The sequence below is a fragment of the Sander vitreus genome, chromosome 8 (genome assembly GCF_031162955.1).
Source record: "Sander vitreus isolate 19-12246 chromosome 8, sanVit1, whole genome shotgun sequence".
Classification (NCBI taxonomy): Eukaryota; Metazoa; Chordata; class Actinopteri; order Perciformes; family Percidae; genus Sander; species Sander vitreus.
The window spans coordinates 11808584-11836244 of record NC_135862.1 but is presented as its reverse complement, the minus strand read 5'-3'; the positions used below and the strand labels follow the sequence as shown (position 1 = coordinate 11836244).

Genomic DNA, 27661 nt, shown 5'->3' with positions numbered 1-27661 from the left:
CCACTTAAATCTATCGCCCCGAGATGTGATCAGAGTCCTAGTTTTCTGTGCAGCTTGTCTAATGTTTCCGTATACAAGGGAGGAGATTTGTTCCAGCACCCCAGCAGCACAACTACCTTCGTGGATTTATTTATCAATCGGGTGACAAGCTGTTCTGAACTGAGTGGCCCGTCCAATGAAATTACTCATAGCTCTAATTTCAGAATGTATCCTCTGTCTCTCAATCTCTCCCTTACACAAACACATTCACAGCTTGGCAGCCTTCAATTGGTCCCCATGGTGATCATTATAAGCCGCTTTCCATCCATCTATCTCTGAACTGTACAAGCACCCATGTGGATATACATACATGCTCACACATACAAACACAGAGACAAACACACACAGAGATTTGAGGTATATAATTTGCCACCATTCTCCCAGCCGGAAAAATGCTGTATTTAAGTCTAACTTGTTACATAAACAGGGCTGCTGCCAGACACACACCATGCCACTGACCATTGCCCTCATACCCTGACAGGAGCACGGGCCACACAGCAGCTACATCAAATGCAAATATAAGTTACAGACCTCATACTGATCAGTGTTTCAATCAGCCACTATACATCTATACATCATTTTCATATTCATTTTCCTGTTTATGCTTTTTACAGATTACTATTCTGGGCAGGATGCAAGTACAGTTTCAACAGGAAAACGACTTTTAATATGTGCCTGGGATTGATGTATGAATAATAAAACAAGATTTTGCACTGATTGATGTTATGTCATGTGAACAGTATCACCAGTAGCAGACGGTAGCAGATGGAATAAGATACAGAATGCTGCATGATGACTAACTAGTGTCTCAGACACATCCCATGGGGCTTTTTGCCTTTTGAAATTTGGTTTAAATATCAAAGTAGGTGCTTAATCACAAGGCTAATCACAGATTGTCTCCTCAAAGTCAATAGCTACCGAGACTGGTGAGTGTGAATAAAAAAATCTGCTTGTTTACAAAGCTCTCTAAAACCTTGTTTGGTTGAGTAATCAAGTAAACAATGAGTAAATAACATATGAACAAACAAAATCTTACAGACCTGAGTCTTCCACGATGGCCGTGTCCATGAGGGTAACCATGGCTGTGGGACCTTCTGGGAACCGGCTTGTCTTCTTCATGCATGTGATGTAGCGAAGGCGAGCGAGAATGGGAGGATCTGGAGCTGCCTGTACTCTGGAGACTGCTGTCAGGGATCTCTCCATGACGGCTCTGACACAGAGCAGAACAAGTATTATATGCATGTGTAAAACACTGCAATCATCTTTGTGTAATAAATGGACAAAAAATTACAAAAGAGACAATATATAAAATGAGATTATGTCATTTTGTTTTCTCATTTTTTCCCTTACTTGTTTTGTTTACTCTAAATTTCATGCTATATGTGCACACACACTGACACAACTGAATTACAACTTAACAGCCTCAAAGCTCCATCTTACCTCTCCAAGACTACTGTGCTGCTGCCCAAAAGCTGGCAGACTGCGCAGTGAGGGGACAGGGGAGTGGCCCTGACGGCCACGAAATTCTCTGGGGGCCTGACCGTGGATGTGATCGTGGTCCCCGTTCAGGTTGTTGTCACTAGCAGAGCGGAGCAAAGAACGTGGCGAGGGCAGGGGGCCAGGCGTCGCACGTCGACGGTTGGTGTAGGAGGGGGTCTCCCTGAAAGGCACTGAGAGGAGAGAGCGACACATTTGACCGAGAGCACCTCTTAAGACTAGACTCACTATATCATATCAAGCTACTGTAGCAAGCACAATGAACAGAACGCTCCACACATCTCACGGTCAGTCAGATAAGTTTAAAGCCTGTTACTAGGTCGCACTAATCTGACAGTAGGGTGATAATACATTTAATTTGCAACATATTCAGACAGCTATAAACTATCCGCAAACTTTTACGCAAGGATCAAGTAATACAATGGATCAAGTACTGATGGTACTGCAGCAAAACCTTAGAGATGAGATTATTGAATCATGGTAGTGCATAATGAATCTTATCAATTATCTTTATAATATATATTATTATTATATTTTAATACAGATAACTGAAGAATGAAGAACCAAATACAGAATAAGAAATGCTGTTTAGGATCTAGCTGTGAATGAAACATTCTCTTCATGAAAAATTTAAACTTGCAAAAATAATGTGTGTTTAAGTTCACACATACATTACCAGCACATTGCCTGGGTAAAGTCTATTTATAGTGTAATAATGGAGTGGCAAAATTATATTATATATATATATATATATATATATATAATTCCAAACATTAGATGTGATTTCCTTTTTATACTGTTTATTGTTAAAAAGGATAAAATATGTGATTAACACATTTCACAATCTAAAAATTGGGATATTACATCCTGCTCACACTAGATGGCAGAGTTTTCCTGTAACTGCTCAACTCAGCAGGGATCCAAAAAACCCTTGAAACCTTCTCCACATCCCTTAGATTTCCATTTCCTTACCTTCGTTTCCCCACACCTCTGTATATAACCTGTAATCACTCATTCTCATTCTCAGTCTGATGTCTCCCTGGCACTGCATTCATGTTTAAACCTATACAACACAGAGGCAGCCTGGTGATATACCACCACTGCTGTCAACTTACCAACATCTGATGCTTTGTGGACCTTTATGATTTCAGCCAGATCAAAGTTTCCTGCTATAATAGCCACCTGGAGGAGAAAAGACAGGGGTACAGGGAAGGGAAAGGGGGCAAACACATAAGTGTGAAACAGCAAGATTTTAATTCTATGAAAATAATTGAATATAAATAGATCCTATTTTTTTCTTTTACTTACTCTCCTAATACGTGTACATGTACATATTTAGTCCTTTGTTGTGGCAGATGTGTAAAATCTGTATGTGTGGAAATGTTCTGGGTGCTGTGTGGAACAGCCACAACATCAATTTCACACAGACTTCATCAACCTGGAATGCTGGACACATACCATGATGGTAAGCCAGCAGGGCTGGGTGCTGTTAAGTTGCTTACGTTTTTAATAGCAATCAACATATTCAATGTAGCAGAATTAGGCTGTGTACTGTAAAGGGCAGAGACAAGTCATTCAATCCATTCAGCTCTGACAAGATGTAAGGTATGATAATAAAAACAGTAACATGCAGTGGTTCTTGGATACCACACATACCTGAAAGGCAGTCTGGCTGTTGTAGTTCTTTATCTCTTTATTGGCCCCCCGGAACAGGATAACTCGTGCACAGCTATCCTGAATGACAACAGAGTAATGTATGTGTTTGGCTAGGACTTTAAAATGTCATTGTATTTGATTTTACTATATGTAACGTAAAAAAAAAAAAACATTTTAGAAAAACTAAACTTTATCAAATTTATAATTTAAAAATATATAATTTGGACCATTTGGTTTATAAAAGCCAAATATCATGTGGTACTGTGTACACTTATAAACGGGCTGTGCAGTGCTACAGTTATTGCCAGAGACAGCATCACAAGCTACCTTTGATCACACATCTGCAAGTGTGAGAGCTGTTTAAGAACAGTGGAAGCTCTAGAGGCAGGGATGCCCCGTCTCCACAACCTACATAACGTAAAGGTTATTTAGGTTTGGATGGAATATAGGGGGGATTAAATTGATATTTCATGATGAGGTAATGAAAGGCTATCCTTATTCAAACATTGACACTTTTCTGTTTTTAACACAGAGTCTATGTTTGCAGAGCTAAAATTAGAGTGAAGAAATTAGTTAAATACTTATTTTTACATAAATCCCTGTTACCTACCCATGGTACTATCAAAGTGAGTGCACTCTCTCTCTGTCCATACACACATGCACTAATAAACACACATATACACCTTAAGCCAAGTGCAGACTACAACACTTGGAAAAAAGGTTACTGTGCTGCTCACACCACAAGACAGTATTTGGACCAGACTGTTGTCATGTTGACCTAAACTGATTATAAGATTATTACACTTGGAGAAATTCCCAAACTGAATTAAATATCTGCTTTATTGAACAGGAAATTATGTGAAAGGTCACTGGGGGGCATATTGCAACAGTGCAAACAAAAGAGCAGGTGTAAAACATATCACAGAATGGATATACACGACCCATAAGAAAGGCTGTGGTTAAGAAAAGAAACAGGAACTAATCCACAGGAATATCAATAACATCAGGCATACAGTAAAGTGAACAACTACACAATTATTTAGAGAGCAACAAAGTTCACTAAACTTAAAAACTTATTTGAATTTGAACTTCACATAAAATCAAATAATTGTAATATCACTGCATGCTGTAACTGAACTCTTATATTTTTTACTGCATTTAATTGATCAGTGCCTGGTACGAAAACAGCACAGAGGACTACTGAACTAGAGGACTGTCTGAACTGCTTGAACTAGAGGACCCATCTGGACGGCACAAGCGTTGAGTCAGTGCCGATTTGAGAGTTTTAGTCTCAGATCAAAAAAAAATGGAACGTTAAACAATCCTTTGTTAAACAAACCCATTAAACTCATCATGATTCAAGCCAAAACAATATTATTACTAGGCGTGAAGAATTATGTGCAAACATACAGAATAATTCGAGCAAATGCATATAAAGCATAGTAAATACCTAAGAAAACTAAGCTCCTGCTGAAAATGAAGCCCTGATTACAGAATTTCAAGCTTTCACTGTTCAGACTATTAGATGACTTTTAAGATACATGAGGCTGGTGCAACAATTAGTAGGTCCATTTGCAACAAAGGATGTTTGTTTCCACCCTGGTAGAAAAACACTTTTTTTGTATACGTCCTTGCTAATGGTGAATGCATGAAAGCTACCTGACAGCTAACATCTCCCTCTTCAGCAAATCAGCAGCCTGAAGGAGTTTGTGAATTTGTAAAGCCAGTGGTGGAAGGACATTTGAATGGCTGCAACTGTGATTCTACTCAAAGATTAGATTCCAATTCAAACTGTGACAAACAGCTTTAAGGCATGAGTGAAAACAATGTATTCACATTATGTAATACCAATCTTCAGATTTCACCCCAAGCACACGGACCCAGGAGTTATAGCAGCTGTTGTACAGCGCTGTGAAAAGTAAAGAACAGAACACACACAGCATCAACTCTGCAGAAATAAGCTCTTAACTTCCAATATGCATGACATATTGCTAACTTAATTTTTTTTATTTAACCTTTTATTTATTTAGGGAAAGTTCACTGAGAGGCAGCCTCTCTTTTGCAGGAACGCCCTGATTACGTTCACACAGTTACACATTCATACCTGGAAGCTCTACTGGAGCAGTTGGGGTTAAGGGCCTTGCTCAAGGGCAGGTACAAGCACTGCTCTTTCACTTTCCCCACCCAGATTTGATCCTGTCGGTCTGGGGATTGAATCAACGACCTCCCGGTCACAAGCTTGCTTCTCTAACCTTTAGGCCACCACTGCCCCTAGTTAATTTCTAACTAATACATTGCTTGAACTCTTAGCAATGTATTAATCTAGTAAGTAACATTAAAACAAATTATGAGAAGGAAAAAAGAAAAGAGACCCAAATACAGCCAAACATGCCCTGAACATATCATGAAAGTTTGCAAGTGAGTGTAGTAAGATAATGCTTATTATGAAAGAAAAATAAGCAGCAAGGGGGTATGAAAACGTAGGCTAAAAAAAACCCAAGGAACACATTACAACATGCACAAAAAGACATTTTTTTATAGGTCGCAACCACACGTTTCTCCCTCTCCCTCATTTCTCTCCCTCTGTCAGACTATTACCATAAATTGTTTTGTGTGTAAATGAGCACAGGGCCCTCAGGCAAAAATAAAGTCAAATTGCAGATTGATAAACATAGTTATGTGTCCATGTGCTGGCTGGCTGAGGGTCGATATGTAATTTAACACAGAGCAGAATTAACAGCACTAGCCTTGCTCTACAATTAGCACACTGACTCTGGTAAATCCTGTCACCACTGAGTCACACATTCAGGGACATGCACGCACAAATGAATTAATGAATTAAACATGTGGTACAGTTAATGACGTCCATGTGATTTTACTCATCAAGCTGGATTAGGGGTGCATGATATATAGACTCAATATCGTTATCACGATATCACGTTGCGCAATATTATATCAAAAGTGTCGCGATAAGTATGCAGTATTTTTTTTTATTTTGTGGAGCGCTGCGTCCCGTCCGTTGGTTGTGTGGCTTAGTTGTTTGACTTAGAGCCCGCTTGAAACGCTATAATGATCGTGTTTCATTGGCCAGTTACCGTGCCACTTGCACGTTAGTGCACGTCAGCGCACAGGTCCCCTACGTCACAAACCCTATGGAGCGTACCACGTGACGTGTGTGCATATTTCAACAGAGTGACTGTGTAAGTGAAGAAATAGATAGATAACAAAACGGAACGAATCAGAGAAGCAAAAGAAAAGTTGTGTCCTGTTCTCTTAATTTATTTTATACTGTACAACCAGTAAAACATGTCCTGTTCTCTTTATTTATATATTTTATACTGTACAACCAGTAAAACATGTCCTGTTCTCTTTATTTATATATTTTATACTGTACAACCAGTAAAGCATGTCCTGTTCTGTAGACATGGTCGTTATTTATTTATTCATGTTGTACCAGTCCAATATGACATCAGTATCAGTTGAAATAAACCTTGTGTTGTATTTGTTATGAATCTATTTGATTTGATGCGTTTTCCCATAACTTTTGTAATTTTACATATGTTTAAAAATATCGTAATTAATATCGATATCGCAATATTCATAATAAATATCGCAATATCACATTTTGTCAATATCGTGCAACCCTAAGCTGGATGTATCTGATGAACCACTCTTGTATTATACCTAATGTACAGTATGAGGTTAACACTAATGCACTAGTGCACCCTCTTCTGGTAAGACACATAGATGGTAGCTATGTGGGTGCTGTGTCGGACTCTGCCCTGAACTGAGCTGGGTGTATAATGACCATGGCAGGGTAGGAATTTCACTGGGGCCATGAGGGCCATGTGCCTCCACAGTTTGGCCGCCTCAAAAAATGATAAGCCCTGTGGCCACAGTGGCCTTGGTGCACCGCCCGCACTGCTGCAGCTGATTTTAACCGTTGTCTCTTCTGCCTCTTTTCTGTTAATACGGTTTAGAGTCTTTTGTTAGGACAAAGACAGAAATATGCATAAGTATTATTTTTGTCAGATTTATAAAGCCGCACGTATGCCTGGTTCTGTTTCATAAATCTTAATCATTGTGGAGCTGGGCGCACACACACCAGCCTAACTTCCACTCCCGCAGTTTGCCATAAATGGGTGTAGAATCGCTGTTAAACTCTGTTTGCGTATTAATACTTGTGCCCACTCCACCACTCATTAGACATGTCAGTGAGAAATATGGCAATATCCTCAACTGTTTCACGTCAATAAGGTTCTCCAACCGTGCCAGAACAGCTATCATTACACGCAACTGCTATGCACAGCTGTGGTTATTTACAACGTTCATACCACTAATTCACCCAATTTGCTAACTATCATTGTGGTAAACTCTTAATCATCATTATTATTAAATGTCAGAAGGATGATCAATGATTAATTCAATTTATAGTGATTCAATATATTTTGAAACTGAATTTACAAAGTGCTTCACAATTCAGGATCAAATTTAATGATCATTAACAGGGAGATGATGCTCAAATGTCAATAAAAATAATACAAAATAATTTCAAATAAAGTTTATAACTTCGCTCTTGACTGACATTTCACAGAAAGCTGTGTAACCTACAAAAATAATAACACAATCAGTGAAATTGACAAAGTGACTTTAACATCCTGATGTGCCAATGCCACAATCTGTGACTAGGTGAACTTCTTTTTGAAGAGTTTGTACGAATATATATTTTATTTGATGGCCTTGTTGCTCTGGCATTTGTGCCCTTAAAGTGGCCTTGCACCTAAAATGTTATAATTCCAGGCATGGACCATGGTGTTAATTAGGACACAGAAAACCAGTGTAAGCTTGCAAAATCCATGTAAACATAGATGGTGAAGACATGGGAGTATTTGTAAAGGGAGCAGGTGTTATGAATAATGGTTACTCTTGCTGCTAATAGCTTATACAACCACTAAGGGTCTAAAACATCTAAAAATCTATATAGATAATCACCTACGGCTGTTAGCTTAGCTAATTGCTAATCACCCACACGTTATGCACGCATGCACGCTCGCGCGCGCGCACACACTCACACACACACACGCACGCACACACACACACACACACACATACACCTTTCAGCATAAAGAGTAACAATGATCACCATTTCCAAAGTAATTTTAAAAGAATGTGAGGAGATAACTGTACACTTGTACACTTTGTATGTTTTGTTCAGACAGATCTGTGAGTGCCTTGGCAAATGTATGTGTATTTGCACTTCTTTACTTTGGTGACAAAACAGGTTTATTTACTAAAAATTAAAGGAGAAATCTGTTGAATGAGGTAGTTTTGAAAAAAGGTAGCAGGTAGAATAAATCCAGGTTGGACAGAAGTGTTAAAAAAATGTAAAATAGTAACTGCAGACATGTTACGAGGAAAAGAATATAGAACTATACAAAGACATACTCAAGTGAAGCACAAAAGTTGACATTAATTATCCATGTCATGCAGTAATGACAAAACAAGGCTAGCCTAATGCAAAGTGTTTCATAACGATAAAGATATCATAGGATGAAAAATTGGTGGTAAATGCCATATCGCTATCTGGTACTTTACAGTAATAAGACATGTAGTGTTGTCAGTGTTGGATGACATGGCACCTCGAGCTACCTAACCGCCAATATTATCTTATCGGTTTTAACAGTTTAAGAAAGCATGTTGTGTTACTGACGACTGGCAACCGTTAGTAGCATATCAGTAGCTGTGGCATAACATATTATGCCTGTGCATATTAGTTTTTACTATGGTTATTATGATACGTTTGAAAATGTAACATCAAATGTAGTTCATCTAAATGTGGCCTTTTTTATGTGCACAAAGTTACATAAAGCATCATAGCCCCACCGAGTGGAAAAGTCACGCCACTGACCCACCTGTGTGGAAACAATTCCACCATCTCTCCGCAGTGTTATCTGCCGTGCCATGTTGTAAATTCAGATGGATTTTGATTGGCTGTCAGTGTTTTTTATCGTTCATCAAATCGCTCTGAAGGTGATCCCATCAATATCGTTCGCCACTGTCGTCAATATAGTTGGGGTTTGGACTCCACCATCTACTTGATTTAAAACGTTTTTTAAAACTATAAATTTATAGTTTTGTTATAATTGTCGTTCTTGGTGTGGACAGACCTTAAGGGTTACACATAAAGCCCATCTGGCACACATTCTCTCCATTTACGTGCATGTTACAAGATATCAAGCTTGTTTCATTCATGTAGTCTGTTGTCGATGTCAACATCATGTTACCTGTAGCAAACACAGACATGCACACACACATGCACGTGCAGAAGCCAATTACAGTGTTAGCCATCTGTGTTACTCTTCTCTTCAATGCTTCCTATAGGAATTCATTAAGAAAACCTTCCCAGTGGTTCTCACCCTGGTTTGCTAGATGTGATTACATTAGCTACACAGGAATACAAAGTAAGCTAAGTCAAGTACTTTACAGTTATGACGCCAGTCAGTCATGTGTAAAGAGTGTGACAGATGGTGCCTCTCACAGCCATGTTTATACAGTTAAGGATTCTTCTCTCATTAAAATTGAAGCAGATTTGGCATCCTCCACTGATTGTAGCACTTGGTTTTACATTGCATTGTGACTAACATCTAAAGCAAAGAAAATGCATGATTTAAGGCTGAAACACTTTAAATAAGGGCTAAATTCCTCCTCATTATTGTGCCCAACAACAGCAAAACAGTCCTGTACTATGAAATCCAGTGACACTTTCTATATACAGCTCATTATAGAGTTGACCTAAGATTTCATTGGTCTTACTGATTTGAACAGTTATGTGGGTGTCTTGCGCCACCTCTCTTTAATTTCACCCATCAGTGCTGTCCCCACTTGCCATTACCTTTCTCAATCATTCATCCAACCAACCACCTCCCATGGATCTGTGGATTGGTCTGCCAGGTAAAAGACCCCTGCAATGCCTTTACTCACTGCTGCTGAGTGATCACATATGCCAAGCTAAAAGCCCAGTAAGTAAATGTTAATGACCAGTCGGACCCCAGCAATGGGACTTTTAGACCATTGATCAAGCTTATACTGTTGTTGATTATGTCATCTTGCCATTCATCTACTCTGGCCCACCTTCATCTATCTGTCCCTCTGACACTCTCTCTCTCCACTTGGATATATTGATCTATGCCACTGGACTACTAGATTCCCGGTCAATTCTACCAGCCCGCTTCCTACCCTAATGGTACGTAATCATCCGATCCAGGCCTGTTTTGAGCCTGCTGGAACCCTGCTAAGAGACACCGTTTCTGGGATCAATCAGCTCGACGTGGTGTTCGACCTCAACTGGCAGGCTAACAGCTATCCTGAGCGGTGGAAGCACACAAGAGCTAGGACCATATCCATTACCAGACTGTACACTCACAAGAAGTTGTACAAGTTTTACAACCAAGTAAGTTACTGTAAATAAAACTATTCATTCTCTCTCTCTCTCTCTCTCTCTCTCTCTCTCTCTCTCTCTCTCTCTCTTTCCAGTTGAAGCAGATCATTCCTCATGACTGGAATTCGTCCAGCAGTACACAGTTCTAATTACAACACGCAAACACACATATGCATTTTTCACTTGTTTGTATGCAAAAGAGAGAGAGGGAGAGGAGTAAAGTGCTTATTTAATGTTCATGAACTGAGTAGTACTCTCTATTTTCCAATGAAGGAGCAGAAAAACCTCTTCCAGAATGCCCAGTTACATGCTTCTCTTTGAGCAGCCTCTAACCAAGCAGAACAACTCAACACATGAGTACACTATACATAACCTTACAACACTCATAATTTTTTCAGGAGCATGCTGGTTTTCACTGCCCTCATCCCCCCGTGTCCTCTCCTGATATAGAACACATTCATTCATATTTTAAAATATATGCTGCTACTACCATTTAAGTTCTCCGGTACTGTATATCACATAGGGTGCGATACAAATACCACCACCCCAACCATCATCTCAGGCAGTGAAAGTGTCCTCACTTGGGGACTGCAAAGGTTGGCAGGTATGCACAAAGCTGATGCTGATTTTTGTGGAAGTTATAGAAAATGACTTAAAGGATAAAGTTGGAAATGTTCCATAGTTGTTTTATTGCCAACAAAACCATCAAGACCAAAATAACCATGGATTTATCCTGTAAACAAGTATTGCCTGTGTAGCCAAAGTCTGATATGGTATATTCCACTGTGTCATAGAAATTTATTGTTTACTATTAAAAACACATCATTGTTGCACTGGGTAACATGCATTACCACAATCATGGGCACCACAAATAACACCATTGTGCTGCCGTAAATGCTGACTAGAGCACCAAATGTGTGTTAATATGTAGCTGAAAATAGTCCCCAACAAATGCATTGTTTATTCCTGTACGAGTAAGATTTGCTAAAAACCTTTAATGGGATTTATTGGCAAAAGGAGAAATTGTAAAATGTCAGCCTTATCCATTAATCCATCCATCCATCCATCCATCTTCATCCGCTTATCCGGGGTCGGGTCGCGGGGGTAGCAGCTCCAGCAGGGGACCCCAAACTTCCCTTTCCCGGGCCACATTAACCAGCTCCGACTGGGGGATCCCGAGGCGTTCCCAGGCCAGGTTAGAGATATAATCCCTCCACCTAGTCCTGGGTCTCCCCCGAGGCCTCCTCCCAGCTGGACGTGCCTGGAACACCTCCCTAGGGAGGCGCCCAGGGGGCATCCTTACCAGATGCCCGAACCACCTCAACTGGCTCCTTTCAACGCAAAGGAGCAGCGGCTCTACTCCGAGCTCCTCACGGATAACTGAGCTTCTCACCCTATCTCTAAGGGAGACGCCAGCTACCCTCCTGAGGAAACCCATTTTGGCCGCTTGTACCCTGGATCTTGTTCTTTCGGTCATGACCCAGCCTTCATGACCATAGGTGAGGGTAGGAACAAAAACTGACCGGTAGATTGAGAGCTTTGCCTTCTGGCTCAGCTCTCTTTTCGTCACAACGGTGCGATAAATTGAATGTAATACCGCACCTGCTGTGCCGATTCTCCGACCAATCTCCCGCTCCATTGTCCCCTCACTCGTGAACAAGACCCCAAGGTACTAGAACTCCTTCACTTGGACTCATTCCCTACCTGGAGAAGGCACTCCATCGGTTTCCTGCTGAGAACCATGGCCTCCGATTTAGAGGTGCTGATCCTCATCCCAGCCGCTTCACACTTGGCTGCGAACCGATCCAGTGAGTGCTGAAGGTTACAGGCCGATGATGCCATCAGGACCACATCATCTGCAAAAAGCAGCGATGAGATCCCCAGCCCACCGAACTGCAACCCCTCTCCACCCCGACTACGCCTCGATATCCTGTCCATAAATACTACAAACAGGATTGGTGACAAAGCGCAGCCCTGGCGGAGGCCAACTCTCAACTGAAACGAGTCCGACTTACTGCCGAGAACCCGGACACAGCTCTCGCTTTGGTCGTACAGAGATTGGATGGCCCTGAGAAGGGACCCCTTCACCCCGTACTCCCGCAGCACCTCCCACAGTATCTCCCGGGGCACCCGGTCATACGCCTTCTCCAGATCCACAAAACACATGTAGACCGGTTGGGCATACTCCCAGGCTCCCTCCAGGATCCTTGCGAGAGTAAAGATCTGGTCCGTTGTTCCACGACCAGGACGGAATCCGCATTGTTCCTCTTCAACCTGAGATTCGACTATCGAACGAACCCTCCTTTCCAGCACCTTGGAGTAGACTTTACCGGGGAGGCTGAGAAGTGTGATACCCCTGTAATTGGCACACACCCTCTGGTCCCCCTTAAAAGGGGAACCACCACCCCGGTCTGCCACTCCTTAGGCACCGTCCCAGACTTCCACGCAATGCTGAAGAGGCGTGTCAACCAAGACAACCCCTCCACACCCAGAGCTTTAAGCATTTCTGGACGGATCTCATCAATCCCTGGGGCTTTGCCACTGTGGAGTTGTTTAACTACCTCAGCAACCTCCACCACCAGATGGTCGGTTGACAGCTCCGCCCCTCTCTTCACCCGAGTGTCCAAAACATACGGCCTCAGATCAGATGAAACGATTATAAAATCGATCATTGACCTTTGGCCTAGGGTGCTCTGGTACCAAGTACACTTATGAGCATCCCTATGTTCGAACATGGTGTTCGTTATAGACAATCCATGACTAGCACAGAAGTCCAACAACAAACAACCACTCTGGTTTAGATCAGGGAGGCCGTTCCTCCCAATCACGCCTCTCCATGTGTCTCCATCATTACCCACGTGCGCGTTGAAGTCCCCCAGCAGAACTATGGAGTCCCCGACTGGAGCCCCATGCAGGACTCCACTCAAGGTCTCCAAGAAGGCCGAATACTCTGAACTCTTGTTTGGTGCATATGCACAAACAACAGTCAGAGTTTCCCCCCCCACAACCCGCAGGCGTATGGAGGCGACCCTCTCGTCCACCGGGTTAAACTCCAACGTAGCGGCGCTCAGCCGGGGGCTTGTGAGTATCCCCACACCCGCCCGGCGCCTCACACCCTGGGCAACTCCGGAGAAGAAAAGAGTCCCAGCCCTATCCAGGAGTATGGTTCCAGAACCAAGACTGTGCGTAGAGGTAAGCCCCACCAGATCTAACCGGTAGCGCTCCACCTCCCGCACAAGTTCCGGCTCCTTCCCCCCACAGAGAGGTGACATTCCACGTCCCCAGAGCCAGCCTCTGCTGCCCGGGTCTGGTCCGTCGAGGCCCCTGACCTTCACTGCCACCCATGTGGCAGCGCACCCGACCCCAGCGGTTCCTCCCACAGGTGCTGTGCCCGGCCGGGCTCCGTGGCAAACCCGGCCACCAGACGCTCGCTGACGAGCCCTCCATCTGGGCCTGGCTCCAGACGGGGGCCCCGGGCAGGGTCACTTCATCCCTTCCTCGATTTTTCATAGGATTTTTGAACCATTCTTTGTCTGGCCCCTCACCTGAGACCACTTTGCCTTGGGAGACCCTACCAGGAGCACAAAGCTCCAGACAACACAGCCCTCAGGTTCATAGGGACACACAAACCTCTCCACCACGATAAGGTGATGGTTCCCGGAGAAGCTTATCCATTAAGATGTTTTGCAAATAGAAAATTACTGGAAATACTGACCAAGGTCAGATCTTTTGTGTGTACTTATTAATGATATCTTGAGGTTGTCACTGTAGTACAAAGATTCAAACCTGATCATTGGGGACAACTCAGTAATAAAACTGTACTGTACAACCGCACACAGTCCCAGGCTGGCACTGATAGTCTCTAAGGTATCATTCACATTTTAAATACAGAGCATTCATCCAAATGGCAGCAGACAGAGTGCATTAATGTGTGATGGAAACCCACATGACAGAAATATACCTGATCTTTGGCCATTTTAGTGCCACACTCCCACTTGGACCACTTCTCTTTAATCTCTCCTTTCAGTCCATTATGATGAACAGGCAACAAATACAGTGGAGGTAACGACCAGGTAAAGGATACCCATGTTTTAGACTGCCACTCAAGTTCACAATTGTGTGCATGTACGTGCACACACTTACACACTCACACAAAGAGGTGAAGCATTGAGTGAATGCTATTCTGCAAATCAGAAGGCCCTATACAGTGACAACAAGACTCTGCATTGCATAAGTGTCCTAGAGCAAGGCCGGAAGTCCCACCAGGTTCAATGCTTTAGCACAGTGATTGCTCCTGTCCTTGGAGGATAAGCAAATGCTTAGATGCTTACATACGTAAGGCACATAGTTTCATAATACTCGCACAAAAATGGTACCATTCACATTATACAGACACACAAACCCACCAACCCACTCACCAAATCAAACACCAAATTGATACTGGATGATTCTTCAGAACAACTTCAATGACAATATTTGTGAACGTTCACACAAGGTCTAAGTGTGGTTAAGTGATCGTTAGGTTTAGGAAACTAAGACTACTTGGTTGAGGTTAGGGAATGATTGAGGTCGTGGTTCATTATTTAAGAAATCCAACAGACTTTTAGATGGGACATTAGCCACGGCCACTGGTGTCTAAGGTAAACATGTCATTTTACCCTGCAATGTGAATATGACACTTCCTCATGCAATGGCACTGAACATTGGCAGTGGATGAAAATTGTGTATTGCACAACTGTCCAATATAAATGTAATTCCACAAAAGACTCCACTCTCCAGTGGACACAAGCACAACATACCTGGTTGTAGAGAGCGCACACATGCAGGGCGGTGTTTCCCGATGCATTCTGGGCGCTCATGTCAGCTCCGTAAAACAGCAGGTGTTCCAGGTGCTGCACGTGGCCATAGCGGCAGGCCTGAAAGGGCAGATTCACACATTTATTCTTTATACAAATTGAATCCTTGTTCACTTACAAAGTCAAAAGGGAGCAATCGCACAGTCTCTGAGAAAAGGTGCACATGACCAGGTCAATGTATGTTACAGTTATATTTGCTGTACTAAGGAAGAACACGAAATGAGGTGTTCTAAAGTGGGACAAAAGTGGATTTTATCCAGGGATATAATAGGTATGTGCAACTTAGCCAACAGCACATTGTTTTTTTGTGAGCAGATCATTCACAATGAAGAAAGGGTGAGTTGAAAGTTTGGCCACAGCCCCCCTCTGGCTCTGCTTGTTTGGCCGAAACCAGCCAGTTTTTTTAATCTGACGTACCTCCTTAATTTGCCACAAAATATAGTTGCAGCAGTGATTACAGAGGAAAAGCTCAAATATTTTCAAATATAAACGACAGCCCAAAGGTTTCTACAGATCACACAAACCTAAGACATGTACAGCTTATACATGATTAAACTATTGGATCTTTTCCTTGCCTTTTTCCTTGGGCCAATTCTCCTTACACATGTTGTTAACAGTCTCCAAAAGCAAGGGAGAACCTTGTTTGTATTACCTGAGGCAAAATCTGTGAGTTAAAATTTTCCTGACAAGAGTGATGCCTTTTTTAATCTTCTTTGTTTCACATAACAGGGAGTAATTCACTTTTCATCTAATCTCTATCTAACTCTGCTCTCTTTTTTCCCTCCAACTTCGTGGTTTTGTCCTGTGCCCTTGCCAAAGAAGCACACCAAGGGGCGTAGCACAAAATTCTGGCCCCTCCCCGCATCCACAGCTATTCATTCTAGCATCTTATTGGGCCCTCCTCACATGAGGGCCCTGGGTACTCAGTCCCCCTCCCCCCCCCAGTCTGATGCCCCTGAGCACACCAACTCTCCCCAACAATTGTTCTCTCCCTTCTGTGTTCTGTCTCGCTAAGAGTGTGTGACAGCAGTGAGACAGCGCACAAATGATGCTGCGAATGTTGTTGGTTTCCAGACCTTCTGCAGTGTATCCTATTCTACATGATATATACTACTAGAATACTAATGCTGGAAAGGACACAGAAAAAGGGAGACACGAGGAGAAATAAATGAAATGGGGAGAAAATGTGTAAGGTAGAAGGACTTTTGGATTTACTGCACAGTATCTTGAAATTATAAACACAGAAACATGATCTGGGCACTTCCATTTAAACCTCTTACTGTATCTGCACAATGAAAAGAACACACGTATTAAAGGTCCCATGGCATGAAAATATCACTTTATGAGGTTTTTTAACATTAATTATGAGTTCCCCCAGCCTGCCTATGGTCCCCCAGTGGCTAGAAATGGCGATAGGTGTAAACCGAGCCCTGGGTATCCTGCTCTGCCTTTGAGAAAATGAAAGCTCAGATGGGCCGATCTAGAATCTCCTCCTTATGAGGTCATAAGGGTTACCTCCCCTTTCTCTGCTTTGCCCGCCCAGAGAATTTGGCCCGCCCATGAGAAAGAGAGAGACATCATGGTCATGGCTTGCAAAAAAGCAAAGTGGCAGTTGGTCAAGGCCACACCCCCACCCTCCACCTTGCCCCCCCTCTCTCTTCCTCAATAGCATTTAAAGCTACAGACACAGAAATGGCACATACTACGGAACGCTCACTGTGGGACTGGCTCTAGTGGCTGTAATTCTGCACCAAGGTTGAATTTCAGGAATGCCACCTGTTCACAAAGACGTGCACATTCATGAGAAGCAAAATAATTTCACACTGAGCTTCAAGTCCTGCTGTCAGAAATCAGCACACAAACCCATAACATTTTTGCAGTGTCAGTAGTCTTTTTAGAGGATCACTTTGTGGTTATATTTTTAATAGCACAGCTGCCAATGACCAGAGCAGCGGTATATTGACATACAAAGGCAAACATAAAGAGGGAATGTTTAAGACTACATGAAGTTACTGTAGATGTGTTTTACCCCTGTGAAGAAAGACAGACAATCTGTTCATAAGTCATGACATAACTAAGACAGGTCTGGACCACTCGTGAATTTCATCCGTACCTTAGAAAAATTTGAAGCACGAGTTTACAGTTATTTACAGTTACACAAATTCCCTGAATTGCTCGTATGTGGCACAAATCTGTCGGAATGTCAGAATGGTTCTTGCATGAGGCCCATTGTCTTTTGAACCAACGTGCTTGTAGAAACAAACACTACACAACACAAAGGTTACCATAGTATACCAATAACAGACAGGTTTAATTGTTTTATTCTAGGCTACAAAGTTGAGTTCAGCTTATTCCAGGAAAAAAAGAAAACTTGAAAAAAAAACTTTTCAGCTTGCTCATAATTAATTCACAATACCAATAATAGCAAGACCTTCAGATGAAGTACACCAGACTGATAGTTCAGCGTCAGTAACTATGGAAGATGAAGGGGGGAGTTAGGAAACATCCGAGTAATGAAAGGTTGGTGCAGGAGACAGACAAATATTGACTGATTTTTGCAATTTTATTTGCCAAGTTGGGGTTCTCATGCTATTCACTTCAAAAATAATTATTATATTTACAGTAGTTTACTAGTAGTAGTATTAGCTTGATTCCCCTACTCTCATTAAAGCAGAATGTTGCCATTCATCCTCTGTACCTATTCATATTCAGTGTGAACAACAGAAGTAATGAGTCCAACAGCTTTCTGTTTGGTTTCATTCACAGCACAAGAACCTTCAAACCTCCAGTGTCTTTCTGTCACTACTCAGATATAAGCTGAAAAGCCCTGACACAAACAAAAACAGCATGTAGGCACTAGCCTCCATTATGTTTACAGAGCAGGATATGCCTTGAGGCGGTGTGCTTATAAAATGCACACAATATGCCGTGTTTGCTCTTCGTAGGTTAAGAACCCATTTCTACGCTTAACACAAATGGACACCACTACTTGGACTGCCGGCAGGCACTGGCTTAGATACAGCTGCAGCAACAGTTGAATGAGTAACTGTGGGTATCAATGAACTCTGAAGTCCCAGTAACTTCTCATTTCTAGAGGCTTCTACTTCACAAAGTATAGAAACATATACAGTATGTATATGTCATTACATTTTAGAAGTCGTCAGTGTTTGTGCTGGTGCACTGCACATCTCTGAGTAAATGAGCATTTAAAATGTGTGTGTACACAGTATAGTACAGTACAGTACAGTAGTATATGTACTTTATAGTTGTTGGTTGTCACATAATGAACAATGCCGTGTATCAGTAGTGGTTTTCCAAATATAACATTTACTTGAGCACCCAAATAAATAATATTATAAAATATTTTATATTTTTATATAAATATTTAAACCCATTCAATATTTGAACTTATTATGTCTGCTTTGAAATGCAATTGAAAGTGCAAATTGATTGAAATGTCTGTCAAAGTGATGAATAGCAATCCTTTAGACTGGAAAGCAAATTACTTCCTTCCTAAGCTGGAGCTTTTAACCAGCACATGACCCCCCCCCCCCATGGGATTTAACCACCACAAAAGAATTTCTCAAACTGAAGGGAACACAAAAATCAATTCAATGAAATTTTGAAAACCAGACAAGATTCCTTACCCTGTACCTACATTTGTATTCTGCGCACAACCCATCACTGTTCTATCTGTGTGTGTGTGTGTGTGTGTGTGTGTGTGTGTGTGTGTGTGTGTGTGTGTGTGTGTGTGTGTGTGTGTGTATCACCTGGTGTATCTCCTGCCAGCCATTCTCATCCACACAGCCAACCTGTGCATGATCATGCAGAAGCAGCTCGCAGCAGTAGGGATCTCCTCCTACCATTGAGCTGTGGTAGAGAGGAGTCAAACCCCTACTGTCTTTATAGTCAGGGGATGCACCCAGATCCAACAGCGTCTAGTGGGAAAAGAAGAAGGTTGGGGGGGGGGGAATAATGCTTAAATTACTTCATACAATACCCAGTCACTGTTGGATTGTTGTATATGTATATACACACACATATATACACACACACGTATATATATATATATATATATATATATATATATATATATATATATATACATACACACACACACACATACATATACATATATATATACATATATATACATATATATACATATATACATACATATATATATACATACATATATATACATATATATATATACATACATACACACACACACACATATATATATATATACATACATACATACACACTATATATATATATATATATATATATATATATATATATTACTATATATATATATATATATCATAATACCAGCTGAGATCAGTTGCATTGTTTTTTAATCAGGGCAGCAGTTTTCAGATTACATTATGTGCTTATTACATAATTGCAAAAGGGTTCTCGACTGTTGTAGAAAGAAGTGGCTGATCTTTAATGCAATATCTACATTACCCATTATCAGCAACCATTCATCCAATGTTCCAAAGGCACATTCTGTTTACTAATCTGATATCATTTTGAAAGGCTAACTGAGAAAACATTGGAGAACCCTTTTGCAAGTATGTAAGCACATAATGTAATCTGAAAACTGCTGCCCTGGTTAAAAAAACAATGCAACTGATCTCAGCTGGTATTCTGTCTATAATGGAGTGGAATTGAAATGTCTAAGTGACCCCAAACTTTTGATCGGTTGTGTGTGTGTGTGTGTGTGTGTGTGTGTGTGTGTGTGTGTGTGTGTATATATACATATATTCTTGTACTGTAGGACATGTGTACAATATTTGTAAATAAACTATTATAGATTTTATTTGGAGAAATTAGCTGAAGTATGACCTTTCAAAGACTTACTATACTAACAGCAGTCACATCTTATTTATGTTACATGTTGAATATTTGGATAATGACAATGACTGAGCGGAAATAACCAATTCCATTTTCAACAGTCCTGGCTCAACAGGAAATCAATTATATGACTCATGTAAATCCTTTCATTCAGGGTTACAAGCCTCCTCAAACCATACACATACAAGGCCATTCAATAAATATGCCAGCCCATTTAAAGAGGGCATGTTAATCCTCACATATTTAGTAATTGCTCAAGCACCCTCTGTTCTCAATTGCTCAAGCACCCTCTGGCAGAGATTGCCTGCTTGCAAACTCTCCTTTCCCAGAGGAAAGTTTGCAAGCAGGCAATTGGTGTACCAAAAGAAATACAAGAGACGAGTCAGCTTTCTGCTATGATTGTGTGTGTGTGTGTGTGTGTGTGTGTGTTACACTCACTATAAGCGCTGTATGGTTCTTGCTGCGCACGGCCTTGTGTAGGGCAGTAATGCCATCTTTTGTTCTGAAGTCCAGATGTGCCCCTCCACTTTTCAGCACCTTGATGAGCTCTCCACATCCCTCCAGCTGTGCTGCCAGCGTTAAAGGACATTCTGTGAAATCCAAGGATGAGCGAGCAAATTATATATAAAAAAAAAAATCAATGTATTTCCAGTGACATTATTGTGCATTCTTCTCAGAAAATGAACATCCAACAATTGAAGCTGTTAATATTTGATGACAAAATTGCCCACTACAGTTGGTTTTACATGTTCAGTGACTCTGCATTTGGATAACTGCCTTGGCTGTCGTGATTGTCACCCTCCCGTCTGCCTAAGTGTCTGCTTCCTGTTGGTGTTAAACCAACCAATTCTCATGTTTTCCCTGCTTCACAGCTCCTCACAGGTCACCCAACAGGGAAATCTCTTTTATGGCTGAACAAACATTGGCATAAACTGGAGGAGATTAGCCTGCATGCAGAAGGCTTATTGCAGACAATCCATAGATGGTCTTTTTGTGGTGAAGACAGAAGGAGGGAGAGAGGGAGAGAGGGAGAGAGGGAGAGAGAGAGAGAGAGAGAGAGATAAACTACAGGGGCTAATACAAAATAAAAGGAACACCCTTTAAAATAATGCTATGAGTCAGATAATTAAGTAAATTAAGTAGGGAAGTAGGGAAGGGATGGGATATTTCTTAGCCCAGACATCCTCACCTCCTGTTTCTGGATCATGGAAGTTGGGGTCCAGGCCTTTTTCCAGGAACCTTGAGACCTTTTCAATGTTCCTCTGCTGCACATACTCGATAAACTTCTTCAGGTTTGCCTAATGGAGAGAGACAAGGGAGCAGGGAAGTAGAGGAAGCGACAGCTGTGATTGGGTGATGTCAGACTCATGTGGATGGGGATGTTTAATAATGCAGTTTAGGATAAAAGCTAAAGCTGCAGCTTTCTCCTTCTGTGTTTGAAGTTTTATTTCTGTTCTATCATGGCAAGCAAATGGACCATGTGCAGTAGATATACTGTAAAAGCTAAAATAGGATGGACCAAAAAAGACAAGGAGAGGACTGTAAAGTAACGCTAAAATGAATACCTTTCCTTTGGATATCAGTGCCAGGAAAATGAGATTCTGAGGCTAACGTCACATTTTGAGTTTAATTGTAATAGTGATAATATTACGCAGTGCCTGAGAGCAACACTTTTATATTACTGGGTCTAACATTGATGTTTAAAACCATTTTCGTAAAACAAGCAAAGACACATGCACAAACCCACGTGCAAATCCTACCCACCCAAATCCTAATACACACTTACTGTACCACACACACAAATATACTTCATTTCCTCTGTGACTTATGATTAAAAATATTCATCACCTCTGCTGATGGGTGTGAGCCTCTAGAGTATAGAGTGAAAAATGAAGCTATGAGCAAGGTAGCAGCACTAACATTTAATAATAGATTACTATAGCCTGAAGATTCAGGACAACAATCTATCTTGGACTATCTGAGACATAATATTAAAAAGCAGAAAGTCTATTATATAGAAAATCTAATGACTATGCACTGTACTTACAGAAGGCATGAAGTAAAAAGAGGAAGTATTGAAAGAAATCTAATATACAATAGTTAATGAACATATGAAATACCAATAAAAAAAACATCGATGATAGCCTAATATGTATCTTGAGGATGTAATTACACAATATCTGCAGTATACCAAATGAGCTTCACAGAAAACTTTCATTACTATTTTTTGTTCTATTTTTTTTAATCTATTTTGTTTCTCAGCCTTAGTCAAAACGTTACATACACATGTGCAAAAGCCTCCAGACTCACACAGACACACAGACACACACACACACACACACACACACACACACACACAAACACACACACAAACACACATTTCATTTTACAACTTAATAGCTAAAGACATTTAATATAACAAACGTAATCACATACAAACATGTACACTTACATGCAAGAATGTGAACAGAACACAACAGCCATTTTTGACACTCACCATCTGCGGCATTATATATTGTATATCCTTCGTTCTTAAAAGTCACACACTACACCTTCCGAATTTTACATTACACAGTCCCTTTCTCTCCACACCAAGTCATCTGCAGCCTGCTTGCCTCTACAAGCTTGTTCATACACACCACACTGACATGCTGCAAGGAGCTGCCGACCGCGACTCTCACATATCCAAGTCAAACTGAGTGAGAGAAATTCACTTTTCCTTTTTTTTTTAGATGTTCTGTGAGGCAGTTGTTATGGTGATAGGATACAAAGACAGCTCTAGCAGCCAATGTACACATGAGTGGGAAGAGCATTGAGGTTGTGTTTGTGTGTGTGTGTGTGTGTGTGTGTGTGTGTGTGTGTGTGTGTGTGTTTGTTTTTGTGTGCTGCACAATGCCTCGGATACTGCCTCGGTGATGATTTGCCAGTGATCAGCTGGATATGATGTGTGGTTTATTGCCTGTTGAACACAGGGCTGATAAAAAGCCTTTCTAATGATGTATCTGCTTTAGTGAGGGTCTTAATAAACTCTTAATATTTCTCGCTATCCATCTCTCTCTAAAACACACACACACACACACATAAATGCACACATGCAAAGACACAAACAGAATTATTTCCTAGTCAATGTGACATTTAATTGTCTAAATATTTAACTACTACTACTACTACTACTACTACTACTACTACTACTACTACTAACGACTCTGTGCTCTGTGCAGAACTGGTGGAGTGACTTAACACATCGTTGTTATTATGCAAGACCAATTATTTGCCATGAAAATTACAAAGAAAATATTTTGATTAATATCTACTACTAAACCTTGATTTAAAGAGAATGTTTTGCAAATTTCAAAACAAACAGTTAAACATAAAATGTTTTACAGTTTATATTTCAAGCTCAAAAACATTTCCGAAATTTCCCTGATTTTATTCTTTGGCAATATTTTAAAAAAAATCATTCAAACTATAATCTCTGCATGTCTTTTATGTCTCCTCTTTTAGATACTGCAATTCTCTTTCTTCCTGACTTCCATCAAAAACTCTCTGTCATGATCCTAGCTTGAACAAAATATTGTAAGAAAGCCTTGGATCATTTCATTTGAACCCTCTGTACACTATTTACCTAATATCTTTAGTAGCAATCACAGCAGATAGGTCTATCTTTTGCATTTTCATTCATCATCCAAGCTGGTGCATGGACACGCAGCAGGGTCTGGCAACGAGCGGTAAGTGGGGTAAAATCTTCATAGTTCATACAATTCTAGTGGAATTAATGTGGTGAAGTGGACATTTTATAGAGGAGAAAAACATTGAGTAAAACATTGAGTAGTACCCCAATCTGTTTGCATTTCATCCATTTATTTGCCAAGTTTCATTCATATATGACTGTGACTACTGTCTCTTTCTGGGAAGAAAACAGACTTTTTTTTTTTATCTTATAATGGCTTATGGTTATTATAAGGTGGTTAAGGCATCCATAAAAACCACTGTGTCAGCAAAAATAAAACTCTGAATATTGTAAAAACTACTCAGCAACTGAGGGGTGGATGAATAAAACGTTTAGGACCAAGCACAGGGTAAATTCCACAATCATGTTCCAACAAATCTTGGTGGAAAGAACCATTAGGGCCAGTGATATCATCCTTACTAGTGTATGTACTTTATATTCCAATATAACATTTCTAAGAAAAACAAAAACTTCACAATCATCAACAAATGTCCTGAAATCTAGTGAGCTAAATTATTATTCACTTAACCTCTAAGGAACACAAACACAATTGTTTTGTCAGACTATGACCAATATACTTGATACACTATACAGGCTATACAAGGTGTATGACGCTAAGTGTTGTTGTATGCGTTTAGGCTTCTCTGACAGTCAGCCTTGTCTGTAACTGCATGACAGCCTGTCTGAAACCACTGAATAAACTGCCGTAAGGAGTTATAACCCACTAACGCAAAAACGCCAATCAATCACACTAATAGGAGATAGGAGATTGTTAAGGAGCTGTGATTAAGCTATTTGTTAGTGGATGTGTATGTGCATTGGTGAAACAATCTCATAGGTAACTATTTTCAGATAAAAGCACAATTACTGTTTAAGGAAAGTCACTGAATGTGCAATACATGGTCCTAAATCAATTTCTTTTACAAGCCTTAAACCTGGCGATTTGCTGTTGTTGCTTGGGTGCTACAGTAGCTTCAATTAGCTTAAGGGGTATAACAAATAACTTACAGTAATAGATCTGATCCAGCATGTACTCTCCACAACAAAGTCCTTAGCAGCTTCAGTAATATATAACCTCTTTCCCATTAGAGTAGGCTATGCTATACACACAGGGGGGGGACAGGAAGGTAACGCCTTAAAGGTATGGTAATTACCATACCACCGAGTGTTGAGGGGCACTAAGAGAGATGCTCAGTCAAGATGAAAGTACAAAAGAAATGTACAGTCTTCAAAACACTACATAATTCAATTTTCAATTCAATTTGCAGGCTTTACCATTAGGTGTCATTGCACAAAGTACAAATCACAAAGAGTACACACATTTGCAGATGACGATATTTACTCATTAGCTGTACTGTCTAGAGTCCAAACTACAGTATGCAGGTCTATGCAGCTTTTGTGCTTACCCTACTGGCATGAGGAAGATGTAACCCTGCTGTGCTGGATCAAGTTAAAAAGGAACGAAGGAAGAGAAAACTAGAGAGAGGAAGGGCAAAATAAAAGCTAGTGTCTAATCTCAGCGCAGCAGAGCAAGAAACAGCAGCAATAATCAACTCTGAGAATCTATGGCAATTTACCAACTTGTTAAACCAAGAAAATATCCTGCGGATTCAGTTTGATGCCCGGCAAATAGTGTCCTTGTCTGCTCTCCATATAATTAGATATTACTCTTCAACTACACGTGTAGTTTGTTTTGTACGAAGGTGTATTAGGGCTATTGTAGAAAAATAATAATTACGAAGACATGGGAGAGCTGTAATATTCAGAGATTAAAGCTGAAATTTACGAGAAAAAAACTCAGATATTGTCTGAGATTACAGTGGTAGATTTATGAGAAACAAAAACTCACAAATGTACGAAAGAAAAAAGTCAGAAATATTGGAGGGCAGCCTTGTTACTCCCACTGCATTTAAGATCTTAGAATTGCAGGGAGTTGTTATCAGAATTACACGTTTTTGTTTATATTGGCACATTTGGATGTGTCCTGAATACTACATATGCAGCACTTTGTAAAGGATCACCAATCAGAAACACAAAATGAGTGGAAGAGCTACTCCAGATAGCAAGACAAAGATGATAAAGGTTTCTTCTTTTAGTTCAGTACCCTGAGGATCCTAGTGTCTCCAGCACCACTAACTGGATTATCTGACACTACTTGATAAAAGCCTGGGTAGGAGGCCAGAAATTACAGAGACAACAAGACTCTCCCTGCTGTTTTACTCACTGTGTTCTGCAGCTATTCTCTTAGTCCCGTCCCCCCTGCCCTCCTTTTTTAAAGTGTTTTTCCCATAGCTTCATAAGGAGGTGTACACACTCAATGTCCTGTTCAAAAGCTAATGTGCATCCAAGTGTGACACATACAGCATGCACATATGTGTGTAAAAACACTTTCACTGCCCTATATTTACACTCATTACCACATGGCTACACCGTGCTATGGATGAGTAGTAATTACAACGTTCACCAACATGATGCTTATTCAAGAGGATCATATGCTAGCCTAATGTGAGCTGGCCCGGCAAATACACACGTTTCAAAGCGTTATAACTGCTTAGGCAATAAAGGAAGTGAGCCAGTGTAGTGGGTCATGGGTATGCTCTAGGGACCGTCAGACATAAGGATAAGGGTTGAAAAAGAGCAGATGCCTCAGAAAACTTGGAAGTAATGCTTTACCCCATTGACACAGGGTCCTGCTGTCAGTGATTCTGTATCGTTAAGACAAGTATGTGGTTACGGTCAAAGATGTTCCCACATTAACATCAAGGCCTATTGCCTATGCCTACATGTGACATAGTCTCATGTGTCCAAAGTCCACTAGAAGGCCTTTAGACCTACTGCATTGTGCAGTGAAGTTAGCCATTTCATAGGGTAATCCCTGATAGTTGGCAACACAGCAGACTGTTAAAAAAGGTCACAGATCTTATTGTGGCTACATAAACTGACTCGTATGGAGCTACTTTGTGCTTCCAACTCATCAGGTAAACCTTGTCAGCATCGAGCTGTCATATTTTTTTTATAGTGAAGCCTATTCAGATGCCAGGTGACTTGTCTATTCAGCCTGTCTGACAGTGATGCGGAAAATGGCCGGGACTGACTGATAGTCTGATAAATCTGACCCAACAGTGTCACTGATGAGCAACACAGCTGAAACGGTTGTGGTTAATTTGATTACAGTTTTTTTACGATCGCTATGGCACTTTTTTCAATACTTTTAACAACTTTCCTAAACTCTTAACACAGTTAGCACAACATCTGTCTGTGTAGGCTATACAATTAACACATTTATTGTTGCTTTGACACAAAATGCATACAGTTAACACAAATTTTAAACACAAATTTGCTTGAACTTCTTTTACACGCAAGCTCCACCAAGACCAGAACAATGGATCTTCACTGCCAAATTTACAAATGCTTTCACACTGTCTGTCAGAACAGATAACAACATGTTCTTAACCTAACTTAAAGGCTAAAGTCAAAGTGAACAGCTGATCATATTGTAAATTGAAACACAAATATATCCCCTGTATTTTATATATGCATTTATTGAGAAACAGCTGATTGAAGCTATGCAAATAGATCAAT

At 40.7% G+C, this 27661-nt stretch overlaps 1 protein-coding gene across 1 annotated transcript in view; it reads right to left on the bottom strand.

Annotated features, from left to right (window-relative positions):
* shank3a (SH3 and multiple ankyrin repeat domains 3a) overlaps positions 1–27661 on the bottom strand; it is a 159150-nt gene that overhangs the window by 71723 nt on the left and 59766 nt on the right. Inside the window, exons 4-11 of the mRNA XM_078256048.1 lie at positions 21539–21647; positions 20788–20939; positions 19257–19424; positions 15430–15546; positions 3193–3270; positions 2652–2718; positions 1480–1709; positions 1080–1249 (exon numbers count right to left, since the gene is read on the bottom strand). Of these exons, the coding sequence (XP_078112174.1) occupies positions 1080–1249; positions 1480–1709; positions 2652–2718; positions 3193–3270; positions 15430–15546; positions 19257–19424; positions 20788–20939; positions 21539–21647 (1091 nt within the window). The remainder of the gene's footprint in view (positions 1–1079; positions 1250–1479; positions 1710–2651; positions 2719–3192; positions 3271–15429; positions 15547–19256; positions 19425–20787; positions 20940–21538; positions 21648–27661) is intronic.